The sequence below is a fragment of the Colias croceus genome, chromosome 20 (assembly GCF_905220415.1).
Source record: "Colias croceus chromosome 20, ilColCroc2.1".
In the NCBI taxonomy this organism is placed as follows: Eukaryota; Metazoa; Arthropoda; class Insecta; order Lepidoptera; family Pieridae; genus Colias; species Colias croceus.
In genome coordinates, this window is record NC_059556.1 from 110,645 (window position 1) to 125,976 (window position 15,332).

Here is a 15,332-nt window from a genome sequence, read left to right on the forward strand (position 1 = left end):
GTGCGTGGTGTAGGCTCTGAAACGAAGCGCGGTGCCGGCCGGAGACGTCGCTCACACCTATATTCTCGTCAGGTCAAATCAGCCTTCAGTTTTCAATGGATGCGAACTGTGCATAGCAGTGATCAATCACTTCATATTGAGATACGTATGAATTAAAACTAGCTCTTGCGAGCTACGGTTATGGCGTAAACCTAAAACCAGACCAAGTTTAATTATAAATAGTTGTACCTACACAGCATACAAGAGCTGTTGCAGACTGCAATCATACATAATAATATTATAGTATATAATATACCTAACATCTCAGATGTTCTTCATCTTCTTAACGCAAATAAATCTTGTATTCCATTAAAATATCACAAAAATGAGAGACATTTTTGTACTTACAATTTTTTGTATTAATGCAAAAAATTATTTAGCATGATCAAAAAGATACCTAATAGCGTAGTATAATATTATTATTAGTCTGTGCTAGTAGGTAAATTTCTTATATGTAAATATATTGCAAGAAAAAAGTAGAGTTATCATAAAACACGGAATTTTTACGCATGACTCTACATAATATTATTATCTTCAAAACTTAGTTATTATTCTGTGGCTTAACGTATTATTTAGGTACGTAGTAACTATATACATAATAATATGTTACTCTGTCGTATTGGCGGATGTGAGTCCCACAAAAATCGTTATTGGAAGACATTTTTACAAATGGGTCTCACACTAATTGTATTTGAAATTGTCTATAAATATTATAATAATAAAACAGTAAAAAAAAGTGTCTGAAATGTTTTTTAGCTCAGATACAATGTCTATATGAAAAATGCAATTTTTTGAGTACGGTCTTTTATTGTTTATAGATTTGATACAGAGCCATCTATTAATATTTTATGTAAGCAGTTAATATAAGTTACAACAGCAGCTAAATATAAGTTACCATACCTTACCCGTACCATAGATGGCTCTAATCTAAGTGTATATATGGTGTCCCAAAAAGTAGTGAGTGGTAGTGATATAGGTACTGAAGCTGGGAGTTTAGAGGAAGAGGTATATGTATGTTATGCCATTTTTCGTATTTTCGGAGTTATGATTTTTTTTTTCAATTTTTCACCTATCGCCGAGTACGATGAGATTTTACTCATGCCTCACGTGACTTTTTGCGGTAGATGCTTAATTTTTTTGTGTGCTAAGCTGAAAAATAGGCCAATTTAGTATGGTAACATTTACTATCGTTAGATCTTTGAATGGAATATAAAAATAATTTAATGCCAAGGAAGTTAAAATTACCCAGTATGTTCACGTCATAGGTTCAACATAGGTTTATTATATTATGTTTGAAAAATATTATAAATTAGAATTTTAAAAGTATGTCTACCTACTGTAATACCTATCTTAATATAACTACAAGAAATGTTTCTTTTGCGTTACACTAACGTAGGTAATCGTTATATTAAACCTAGATATTTATTGGGTCCATGTATTAAACTATAAATATTGTAGTCACGTCGATGCTTCCTGAAACTTATAAAAATATTAATATACGGTCGTTTAATAATACTTTTCTGTAGATTTCGTCGATTCGTTCGATTAGTAGAGGTCGTCCACTTCGATATTATGTTGTTTTGGTTATCACTTACCACACCAGTTTCTCTATTTCTTATAACAACATTCTTTGTATTAGTTACTATAATAGTAATATTAGAAGTATCGGGCCGGCAGCCTATGGCCTCTTAGATTGATATAAATTGTCTCGAGTGCGCACATTAGGTCGTCCCTAATGCGATGCTTTCACAACTTAACACAATGTAGTATTACATTGTAACCGAGTATTTAGGACACTAATTGCTCACAATAAACAAGACCCATAAATTACCATTGAGAACCTGAGGCTTTATTTCGTTAATAATGTTTGTTGTTTCTTTGGAATAAAAAAATGCATAGATAATTACCTACTTATGACCTTCTAGATAAATCTAAAGAACAGATCAAGAATATATATTCGATTATAGATAGATAGATTATATGTATATATTCTTGCTCTGTTCTTCCCACAGAGCAAGTAATATTGTTCTTCCTAATATTATTATGTATTATGTATGATCAATAATTCACATACCCATACATACATAGCTCAAGCGATTATTCCGTGATATAGGTAGTAGGGTAGGACCCTTCTTGGTTCTGTTTTTTTTTTCATCACAGACGCGGACGTACTCTTATAAAATGGGATATTTCGATAAAGAATAGCATAATTATTATAGGTATCTGATTAAAGTTTAACTAGTAATTTATAAACAAAGTAACTAGAAAATAATTATTAAGCAACAATGTAGCCATTATTTTTTTTTGCCGATAAACTAGGTACCTACCTACCTACTTCTTTGTGTAGTGTGACCGGTAAAATACTTTCTCCTTGAATGCACGTGTACGGAGATATCCCCAGGTGAAGGAGGGCTCTAGTTTGGTATCCTCATCTGGGAGTTGTCTGGAATAAACACTAGTGCCACATGAGTGCGACTAATCTCATTACTGGCTGCATAGCAAAATTATCTAAACAAAAAGATATGTTAATAGTATGTAAAAAATAAAATCTTTGAATAGTATAGTTTTAATTGTTAAGTATCTACAAATACGCGATGCCATAGAACCGATTGTCATCAATTACCGTCCGCCGGGGTCACTGACCCCCGGATAACATCAGCTGTAACAAACGAACCATATTATTTTTTATCGTTGCTCTATGACTATGATTAATTACTTTTGAGATCCCAATTTCATTATTGAACTGATTTTTTAGTATAATAGGTATCCCAGTAACCTGCATTAAGTAGCTAATTTGCGATTATAGTTTTGTTCGTTATTATTTTTATTTTAGGTTGACTCTCTTTAGTATGAACTAGTATAGTAGATACATAATATTATATATCTTTGGGATAAATACATTTACGGTCCTATGTTAAGTACCTACGCAATTGAAGCAAGGAGCTTTCGCAAAGCTCTTAATTAGGGTTATATTATACTTTAAAATCTCAGCTTTTTAAGAAATATAAATAATACATAATATATAAGTTCTGATTAAAAACATAGGATTTCAATTCAGGTACTTCCTAAGTTCCTAGAAATGTTTCTAATTTGAAACTTTCTCATTACTGATACATCTGTCGTTATTACCCACGCGTACCGAATAACAACATGCTCTGAAGGCTGCAGCCACAGACATAGATCTAAATGTATGTCTGTGGCTGCAGCCGACACCTGCCGCAGAACGACCCTCACTCGCCGAATTTCAATTAATGCAAAATATTTTCTGTTAAAAAGTAACATACAAAAATACGCTCCTACATACAAAACTCTACGATCTCTCTCGAGCTTAAAATAGTAAATTTTATTATTATAAAACAGTTGCTTCACTGAAACAATTCAGGTTTAATTAGTTTTAAACGATTTCAATGATGTGAGGATTTCCAGTAAAAAACTTTTTAAAATATATATGTTTTTAAAACAAATTGCAGCCCTCGGTTTCCTCCTGTCATCTATAGTATTATATACTTATATAAAAAGCATTTTTTTTAATAATTTCAAATTGTCAGTTTTTCAGTCTGGAGTGTCCTTAGTAAATCAGTTTACGCAGCTAAGGACACTCCAGACTGAAACTGAATCTTGATTTGCATAGAGCGTGTGTGGTTTGCGAGTTAAAAAAAACTTCAGGTAATTTCTTCAAATACCTCAGTGTTAATTCATGGAAATACTTTAAAAAACGTTAGATCTATTCATTACTAATTGCATATAATAATAAAAAAGACGTGTGTCACTCGGGGACTGCCGCGGTAAAGCGATTGCATGCTATGCCTTCAACCCACACCTCCACTCGTCGGAGTGGGGAGCGTGAGGTTTTTTCGTTACGGAATTTCTCGATTCGGTCCCCGCGCTCAAGGCCCGCGATAGAAGCAATGCAATAGCTTAAAAATACCCTAAACTAAATAAAAGTGAGTGGACGAGTGGATGCAAGCGATACATAATGCAGTGCGTATAAGTATATTAAGAAGAGCTGGAACGTCAACACATTTACACATTGCACATGTTAGGCCGGGAGATACTGACACAAAATTTCGGGTCATTTGTAACAGGATGGCGGTCTAGAGGGGTCTTACTTATCCGACGAGTGTGACTTACGCCCACGCGACTAGTCTGCCGGTACCAGCGTTCTGACCATCATTTTTCTTTTTGTCATTGCGTAATAAGACCTCTGTAGAACCGCCATTCTGTTACAAATGACCCGAAATTTTGTGTCAGTATCTCCCGGCCTATGTATTTGTCATATTTTGCAATTGTTTATAAATACAGGATGATGTTATTGGTGTAGTACGAATATCTAAAAATCTATGAAGAATTTTGTGATACAGTAAATGGAAGAATTATAGACTATTTTACAGTATTTAATAAAATCATTTAATTTTTTGTTCATTTTCATTAGAAATGTCAATTTTTCTCACCAAGGTGGAAATTTGGATGATAAGGATCTTGTTAGAAAAATATAAATTTTGACTAAAATCGGCATTTTTTTTTCATAATCAAATTACTAATTAATAATCAGAGTTATCACCATTTACATTAATTTACAAACGATATCGGTTGTTCTTACTTAAAATTGAATACCAATGTCTTATTGCGGTATGTGTTCTTTGGAAGTGTTCGTAAAGTTGTTGATCCGTAATTAAATTTTGCGGAAAATCTTTTAGAGCGCTTAGTTGTGACATATCCTAAGCATATTTAATAGAATTAAAAGACGAGCGAATATCCAGAATAAAACACAATACCTATTCTTTATGACATTATTTAAAAAAATACGCCAAACTATACACAATTTTTACTTGATGCAATCCTCAAAGATCATGGACATAGTGTATTGCGCCTTCCACCATACCATCCAGAACTCAACCCAATAGTTACTATGGGGCATAATTAAAGGGAAAGTAGCATCACAAAATGTGAACTTTAACTTGAAAACTGTGGAAGAATTATTTAGAAAGGAAGCAAATGCTATTAGTCTGGATATGTTTAGTGACGTTTGGAGAAAGACGCGAGAACATGAGGAAAAATATATTCAATTAGAACCAAAAGTAGATAATTACACTGACTCATTTATAATACATAACATTAAGAAATTCCGACGGCGAAACATCGAGTTCTTCGAGCGATGAAAGTTTCAGTGAAGTAGAAGATTACGATTATGATTAAATAGATTCTTCTTCTTCTCTATAGATACTGCTTTCTGAATTGGTGGTAAATGTTAAAACTGTTAAACTGTTATGACGATTCAAAAGTGCTTCTAGAAGAAGTCTAATTGTATAAATGTTTGAGTTTGAGTTTAAAACCAATAGTGTGAAAATTATACAATAAACATGTAACACATATTTGTTAGCGCGTATTGGTAGGTATTACGTAGGTACTTACTACAAATATAATATTTCTTAGATATTTTTACTCGACCAAAGTCAGGACAAGACTGCTCCGCAACTGCAGAAGACGTCCGTTATTTAAATCATTATCAAAACAACCATCCGTGTGTTGGGACTTGGGAGTGAGCGCACGTGTTATTTGTATTGTTCTTATGACCTGAAATTTAATTATTATTTGATAATTGAATGATTATTAATACTTTTATCCAATTGATTATTTTTAGAATAAATAATTAAGTTCATCAATTGATTTACTTTTAAATTATAATTTTACAGGTAAATTATGAGAGCTTTCATAATTATATTTGCATATATTTATCTACAACGCACCCATTTTACAATTCAATTCTAAAATGAAACTAGAGTCGCATTTATTTTTGAACATACTGTAAGTGAAATTGCATAAGTGTGAGTACTGTGAACATGCCAGCTTTCCTTAATTGACCGATACCTATTCAAGTGCATCGACCTGTCAAAATGTCGATCACAGATCACTGATAACGGTTTATTTTTTTGTTTTTTAACGTCAGGTCAAAAACAGTCACATGGCTGGTTGTCAAGTACATAACATTTTATTTCTGAATCAGGCTAAACCTATACTTCTTGCCCTGCAAGAGCTATATCAGTATCAGTTAGTAAGTATACATAATATTAACTTTATACATATTACATAGATCTATATTGTAAGTATATTATGTACCACGGGCGAAGCCAAGGCGGGCTACTAGTTAATTTATAAAGTTCGTGCCAAATTAACAACAAAACTTATTATTGCGGTTTGGCATCTCTTATAGGTCTACCAGAATCTGATGGCATATTTATATTTAAGAAATATAAGATTTTCATATGGCAATTTTATTTGACAACTATCATAATGGTTGTCAAATTATTTTCTTCTTTGCAATTGTTGAATAATTTTTAGGATTTTGTCTAAAAAATCTTCGAGGATGTCGCAAAAGCCGCTGCGATCACAAGCAAGAGGTGTTGTTTATAATGTGTATAGAAAAACATTCGATGAAGAAGGGTCAAACACATCACAATTTTCAATTTTGAATATTTTATTGGTAAATTGGACTTACCCGTTTTGATACTTAAAATTAAAAATATTATAAGTAGGTAACTATAATATTGTTTGATGATTACAATATAATTTTATGAAAACTTATTACAGGAGTTTCCAATTCGGCTATGCGTCAAGTCCAAGCTGTCCAAGTCAATTTTATAATTATTTGTGTATCTGTTAGTACTTACGAAAATAAACATAGTTTTATTTTATTGTTATTTTATTTTATAAAAAAAAATATTAGCATTATCTAGTTTTGATCTGCATTATCCTTACATCCATATTTTTACATGGTTTACATTATAATGATAATGAATATACAAATATAGGTATGTGTAAATAATAATATTATGTATTACATAGATAAAAGTAATATGTATATTATACATGTAAGTATGTACCTACATAATATTAAGTGGATATCTCATTATTAAGTACAGTATTGTTCACTTATGTAATGTGACTAATGATGTTGAGGACAAAATAAAAAATAAGCAGTATCAAGATCGTTCAGTCCATTTTCCCGAGGGTTGCACACTCAAAATTTTGATTTCCCCAATTGCCATCAGATTCTGGTTTACCTATATCTCTTATCCTTCTGGAATCTAGATCATAAATACATATTTTATATTATAAGCACTTATCAATATACTTTTGTATTAGATATGCATTTGTCTTGTAATTAGCGCTACTACTATTAAATCTACTATTAGGTACTTGTCTTGAAGTTTTTCCAGAGAGTTTTTCGAGCGGAGTGTTTCCCGCCTTTTTTGACAGCGCAGTGGTTGGCCGGTTGACAGAGGGCGCGCACGTATCGCACGCTTGTTTATCGGAATAGTTCGACAAATTATTATGCAAGTGTCGTGATTTTGTATGATAGAGTGCACTGTGTCAGTGATAAAATATATTTATTTGTGGTTTTTGTTCTACATACTGGGCTCGGAGCGGACGCGATTAGATAATACAAAATTATCGATCTATTTGTCACAATATTCATTTATATTATTTGTAAAACCACGGTTAATTAAATATTAATACTCTTGGTACTTTATTATAATTAAGAAGGGATAACGATGTGGAGTATTTACATGCCTAATTAATTATTATATTTGCAATACGTAGCCCGTAGGTATCTCATGCATAAAATTATAATAGAAATTAAGGAATAAAGAGGTACATATTATATGCTTCAGTAAGTAGTTAGGTATTTATATTTTATCAATCAATAAAATAAAAAATAAAAAGTTCGTTTGAAAATCATTCTCGTTAAAAATATTCATACAATAAAATACATGCAAAAATATGCAAATTTATAGCCTCGTGACCATTCCGTTTAAATTTTTTATCCCCACCACGTGGGCGCTTCCTACATTTGCGTAGTCACAAACAATTCACACTTCAATGACAATAAACTGTCACAATTCAACAATACAGCTACTTTTTGCTTTTGAGGGCTTTCTATTTGGTGACAAACAGAAGCGGGCAAAAAAGAAATATGTCGAGCGGCAGCGCTTCCGCCAGTTCACTATGACACTATCACATCACTATCAAGATAACGAGGGATACTTATATCATACATAACAGTAGTTTTACATAATATAAAAAACAAAACGGTGGTAGGTAACTACTGACAAAATTTGGTGATGCAGCGACCTGCAGTCTCTACATTCTAAGAGAACTTTATTTCGGCCTGCATTTGGTGATGCAGCGACCTGCAGTCTCTACATTCTAAGAGAACTTTATTTCGGCCTGCACAAAAATACACGCTTCTTATTTTGTTGAAAATATACCTATCTAACTACATAATATTATGTTTATTAGGCTCAGGCTTATGGATTACTACCGAGTGAGCTTGTATTAGACTGTAATACGGTTACTGACCTAGCTTTAAAGCTACTTAAAATCGTATCCAAGTATTAATTTACATTGAAAAAACAAAATTAAAATACAAAAAAAGTTAATTAAATTACGGATAAATTAACACCTTTTTGGTAACTCATTTATTTTTCGAATTTTTTCAATAAATTAAGTTGACAATATCACTAAAAACTAAAAATATATCCAGTGATATACATAACAGCAAGGGTGATGATATTCTGCTTAATTCCTCCAGACTCATTTCGACTACATTTCCTCTCAAATGGGTCTGGTACAAAGCGTTTAGTGAGCAGTTACCACATTTTAATGTGGTGTGAAATTAACTGGAGTGTTCCAATGCTGTGGACTCAATTGCTTTATATGTATAACGTACAAGCGGTTTATGCTTGTACAATTGTACATTGCTCGAGCGATTCAATGCTGTTCTAAAATCTAAAGTATAAATTCTAAACATCCATTATTTCAAATGTTCATTTTTTATTGTTGGAGCTGGATTGCATTTATAGATTTATAACGTGTCACTGGACATTTTAAGTAGGTACTGATGGTAAGTTTTATCAATTTTCAAATTGAAAAGTTTATAAATCCCGTAACTATATACGCATAAATCCTATCTTCTATAAGTATTATAATTGCATATATTGGGATCCCATTCCACGATAAACAATATCAACTCTACAAAGACATTCACATATTATGCACATACCTCTACTATTACAACAAGTATTCCAGCTCTTACATGTAGGTATATTATACACACATTTTTAAATTTAAATAACTAATCGAAGATTGATACGGCCCGCATTATTTAGAAGCACTTTAATGAATTCCTATCATTCCTTAAGAGGCAAACAAAAGGTCACATTAAGCATTTACGGAGCTTATTTAAGCTCAGACGATTCTATGATTCACACAAGAATCCACACAACTCTCTCCGATGTTAAGATCTTGGGTCCGATTTAACATTACTCACATATTTTGTAATGGACATGATTTAAGCTGGCCCGACGTATGCACTTTGTAATAAACAGCAATTAACAAGACTGATTCAAATTTTCATACTTGTACGTACAAAAACAGTTGTTTAATACGTATTAATATATGAAATAAATATTTGATCTAGGTACAATTAAAGTCCAGAGCAATTTCTCTCAGCAGGCAGCGTGTGCGCAGCTATAGGCTCCGGCATGATAAAAGGAAAATAAGAAAAAGTAAGACAAGACCCGCTGGACTGGACCTCTATCTTTAGTACTACTTTATACAAGGCATGTAAATTTTCATTTGCAGTCGCCGTATGTTGCATAAACATCATATGCGATTCTCGTTTATAGTCTACAATTTTCGAAAGCTTTATGAAAACCGTAGAGTCATAGTTCAAATTCAAATTTAATATTAAAAATATATAGTTAGTTTTAAAAATATTAACTACAGTTGTGAGACATACCTATTTAAAGTTTCATTTGCAATGCCTACTAAGTCTTAAAAAAATACAAAAAATGAACCATGCATAATTACTTACAAAGCAATAAATCAAAACACCATAATATGGTTCACATTATGGTTCATAATTATGAAAATACCATCCCAGCTCTGAACTGAATTGTAAGAAATAAAACAAACATTAGATCATTCGAGCATTCTTATGCAATTGGCCCAATACAATAACTGAATAACCGGTTTCTTATAAAACTATTTTAAGCTTAATTTTAAGTCACTATTGACTTATCCTTCAAAACGTTTTCTTATAGTGCAGCAGATCTATAGAGCGCTTGCACTGTTTGTCCAGAGATGTTGTTCTAAATAAAACCGAAATGTCATTTATACTTAGACGTACGGCATTACAACATCTCGATTGTATCTATACACGGTACCTATATCATAAATCTAGTTCTAGTAATTATAATTTTCTTTGTGTCCAAATTAATATCTATCTGTTATTTTAAATGCTCAATATACATGTACCTACTTATATTATTATTTATTAGAGTTTTAATGAGGATTTTCCAAAATCGTTTAACTGAAAACACCTACTTACCTACTTTCTTCTTTTCTCTCCAACATGGGCGAATATTATAATAGGTACATTACCCAAATGTCATTTATTAATACTGAAGGTCACATTTGTAATGTGATGGTAAATTTATAGTTCAGGATACATCGCCCATTTTTGCAAGTGACTACTATCAAGCTAATTTTCCGTTTGTAGCTTTATTTTGATGAGACACCGAATAATTTCGTGTACGAAAGTCTCGATTGTGGTAGCTAACAGAGATAACAAGGATAAAAATTTTTGATTTGATGGTTCTCAAATATTCATAGGCATACCTTTTATTGCGAAATATGTACCACGGGCGAAGCCGGGGCGGACCTCTAGTAATATTATAAATGCGAAAGTGTCTTTATTCGTTTTAATGTGACATGGCCATGGGTAACAGCTGCAGCGGTGAAACGACTCATACTAATGCGAATTTGACATAAGGGGAATCCGCGGACAAAGAATAAAATATGAATATTGTTTTCAATAAAAATGATGATAATGATATTGTTCATGAACGCCCAACGACCAGGCGACTATAAACAAGGAAAATTTCTATACGTCAGGAAAATTCTATGCCAGGAAAATTTATATACGTCAGGAATATCTATATAGATAAGGAAAATTTGTATAAGTCAGGAAAATGTTTATAAGCCAGAAAAATTTCTATACGTCAGGAAAATTCCTATACGTCAGGAAAATTTCCAAAAGAAAGGAAAATTTAAGACAGGAAAGTTTCCATAAGTCCGGAAAATTTCTGTACGTCAGAAAAATTTCTATACGTCGGGAAAATTACTTTAAGCTTACAAAATTTCTATAAGCCAGGAAAATTTCTAACCGTCGGGAAAATTTCTAGATGCCAGCAAAATTTCTATAAGCCAGGAAAATTTCTATACGCCAGGAAAATTTGTATAAGTCAGGAGAAATTATATACATCAGGAAAATTTCTTTACGTCAGGAAAAATTCTATAAGCCAGGAAAATTTTATCCTTGAGGAAAATTTCTCTTTGTGGGATTCAATCGATTGATTGATTGAATGATCGATGATTGATCGATCGATTGATCGGTTTAATCGATTGATTGATTGATCGATTGATCGAATGATTGATCGATTCCATCGATTGATTGATTGATTGATCAATTATTGATCGATCGATTCAATCGATTGATTGATTGATCGATTGATCGAATGATTGATCGATTCAATCGATTGATTTATTGATCGATTATTGATCGATTGATTGATCGATTGATCGATTGATTAATCGATTCAATCGATTGATTGATTGATCGATTGATCGATTTATTGATTTATTGATTGATCGATTGATTGTACGATTCAATCGATTGATTGTTTGATTGATAGATTTATTGATTGATTGATCAATTTATTGGTTGATTGATTGATCGATCGATTGATAGATTCAATCGATTGATTGACTGATTGATCGATTCAATCGATTGAATGATTGATTGATCGATCGTTTGATCGATTGATTGATCGATTCAATCGATTGATTGATTGATTGATCGATTCAATCGATTGATTAATTGATTGCCTATTGATCGATTGATTGATCGCTTGATCGATTGATTGATCGATTGATCGATTGATTGATCGACTCAATCGATTGATTGATTGATCGACTCAATCGATTGATTGGTTGATCGATTGATCGATTTATTGATTTATTGGTTGATCGATTGATCGTTTATTGATCGATCGATTGATCGTTTCAATCAATCAATCGATTGAATTGATCAATCATATTGATCGATCGATTGATCGATTGATCGATTATTGATCGATTGATCGATTGATCGATTATTGAGTAACTTATTTTTGTTCGAACAATAGATGTAATAAATTCCTAATGATCAAGTTGTAAAGGCTCTAAAATAAAAAAAAGATGGCGCGTAACGCAAAAATGGTACACTAAATTTTTGTCTAACCCCGAATCCCGATAAAGAAGTTTCACTTCAATAAAAAGTGCAATTACAGCCATTGCTCAAAATGATCTCCGCGATGTTGCAGGCATGCTATTATTGAAACATGATTTGTAGATCGCCGGATCATATCCCTATCTTCTCGTAATTCGTTCCCAACTTGCATAATTTTTTTCAATTAGTTCTTCTCGCGTATTTGGCACGTCGACATACACTTTTTGTTTCATTGTACCCCACAAGAAAAAATCAAGTGGGGTTAAGTCCGGTGAACGGGGTGGCCAGGCGATTGTTCCACCACGCCCGATCCATGGAGTATAATTTTCATTTAGATAATTATGCACATTTACTGCAAAGTGTTCACTGCACCAGCGCTCCTGAGGACAAGCCGCCTCTGGAGTATTGATAATAAAATATTGCTACCTACTTTTTCATAATAAGTATATTAGGTAGTACGTAGGTAATCGAATTCAGATAGGTATAATGTTGTAAAGGAAAATTAAGTGGACGAATTTTCCTTTAAAACCTTTTAAGCCAAGATTATACTTAAAATGGCAAGTAAAGTTTGAAATATTTTTTTATATAATACGATGAAAGAGATTGAGCCCCACAACACATGTGGGGTTCATTGCGGCATATGCAACTACATTATGTATAACATTTTTGGAAACTAATAAAGAATTTTTTCATTTTCATTTTCATATAAGTAAATATTCCATTAATTGCGTATTATAATATAGTATTGTTCTATGAATGCGAATAGTGCTGCTCATATTGATTACTTACCTATTATGACAATGGATTACATACAATTATTGAAATGTTAGTAGGCGTGCAAGGTGCATCATGCATCGTTATAGGCAAGTGAGGGCGAATATTCGAGCTCAGCCCATTCAAGGCCAACCGCGCGACTTAAAATAACCAGATACGTATCTAAAAAATAGCACAAATAAAACCACGATCGGTGAAAGTGAAGGTTTCTTGTAAGGCATTTGGACTAGGGATTTGAACAACAGGAATGTGCCCTGATAATTTGACTGCAACTTCTGACTTCTAATACATTCTCATTGGTAAAAATATATAGGTAGTATAACTAAAATATACAATAATTTATATAGGTAATATTATGGCTTTTATTCATCATGAAAATGTTTTTATAAGATAGGTAGGTAACTAGGTAGGTAGTTAACCGCTATACCAGTTTGAGCTAAACAACATTAATTTATTTATTTAATTACTCGATTAAAAGAATTGGATACATTTGGGATTACAGGCCGATTAAGAAGAGCTGGAACGTAAACACATTCACACATTGCACATGTGTAGTGTCTATGAAGACGCGCGTGGCGTGACGTCATACTGCATACGCATTCGATATAGTTCTGTGATACGCATCATGAAAAGTCTGCCCATCTCTCTCGCGCGCAGATTATCATATGAGAGTGAAGGGGACAGTTATTGTTTTTATTTGCTGATGTTATTTAAAATATAAAGACATTAGGTATACTACTAACTACATTCGACGAGATAACTAGGTACTTCGCGGCACGCGGATTAGAATAGATTAGATTTTTTTACTTTACCTAGGTTAAAATTATGTAACAATTTTTATAAGTTTTGTAAACTAAATGTAAACGCAGTAAGTTAAAATTTTCATACATAGCTCAACAATACAGCTTTTATTGTAATGTAGCCTTATCTCTTACGTGCTAGGGTTTCGCTTGTATTTTATTGGGAGTGAGCGCATGTGTTATTTGTATTGTTTATATCGTTATTTAGATTAAGACATGAAATTTAATTATTATTTGATAACTGAATGATTATTATCAATACTGTATTACAATAAAATTCATTAGGTATGAGAATAAATAATTAAGTTCATCGATTGAGATACTTTTAAATAATAATTGTAATTTTACATATAAGTTAAGAGAGCTTTCATATTATCTACAACGCACCCATTTTACAATTATTCAAGTCTAGGTATACTTGAATCGCATTTATTTTTGAACATACTGTATAGTAAAATTGCATAAGTGTGAGTACTGTGAACATGCCAGCTTTCCTTAATCGACCAGTATCGTTTTAACGTCATTTTTATTATAGGTAGAACCACAGACTAATAATAATATACTACGTATACAAGTAGAACTGTGTTTAAAATATCAAAATATGTCCCGGCGGGAAGCCCTGTTCGTGTATTGTGCCATCTAGTGTGTACAGAAGATACTCAGTGTGTAGTGAAAGTTAAAGGTCGCAAACAATGGTAGTACGCGATACTACCGCAAGATGACACTCCCTTCACCACTTGGTCAACGGAAACTAACTTGGATTGTAGAAATTGGAGAAGTTCCTCCATACAGAAGTGGGCCATATGAGAAACACCTTAATTACAGCAAAAGTGAGTACCTATATATTATAGGACCTATATATATAGACCTTTTGATAAAATAAATTTCAAACAACGATGACTTGTTTAACAACTTGTCGAAGCTTACTGTAATTTAAATAAATTGAATTAATTAATAGCATAATATCCTTAATTCCTATAAAGCATGCCATCAAATTCTTTTATCATACTTAACGTATTGTAATAATATTATTATTATCATGTCCATGTATTCGTTCAGTTAATATAATATTATTTTACTAAAATAACTTAATGCTAGGTAGTATTTGTATTCTCTTTGTGTCTGTGTCTTCGTAATGATTTTGAAATATAAATGTTCTACCTTCATAACTCATAAGTCTGAAAGAATCTAAAGTTTATAGTACCCAACGTCATATCTTATAGTACCCAATTTTATAGTACCCAATTAACTTTGTTTTTTATCATTAACGCTAAGGACGGAAGAAGACAATCTATAATATAAAAATGAATCGCAAAATGTGTTGGTAAGCGCATAACTCGAGAACAACTGAACCGATTTCGTTAATTCTTTTTTTATTACATTTC

At 32.2% G+C, this 15,332-nt stretch overlaps 1 protein-coding gene across 1 annotated transcript in view; it reads left to right on the top strand.

The window, feature by feature from the left end:
• Positions 1–13,423: 13,423 nt before the first annotated feature.
• The window catches only part of LOC123701007 (dystrophin, isoforms A/C/F/G/H-like), a 65,095-nt gene continuing 63,186 nt past the window's right edge, over positions 13,424–15,332 (top strand). Inside the window, exons 1-2 of the mRNA XM_045648413.1 lie at positions 13,424–13,460; positions 14,483–14,777. Of these exons, the coding sequence (XP_045504369.1) occupies positions 14,666–14,777 (112 nt within the window). The 5' untranslated portion in view covers positions 13,424–13,460; positions 14,483–14,665. The remainder of the gene's footprint in view (positions 13,461–14,482; positions 14,778–15,332) is intronic.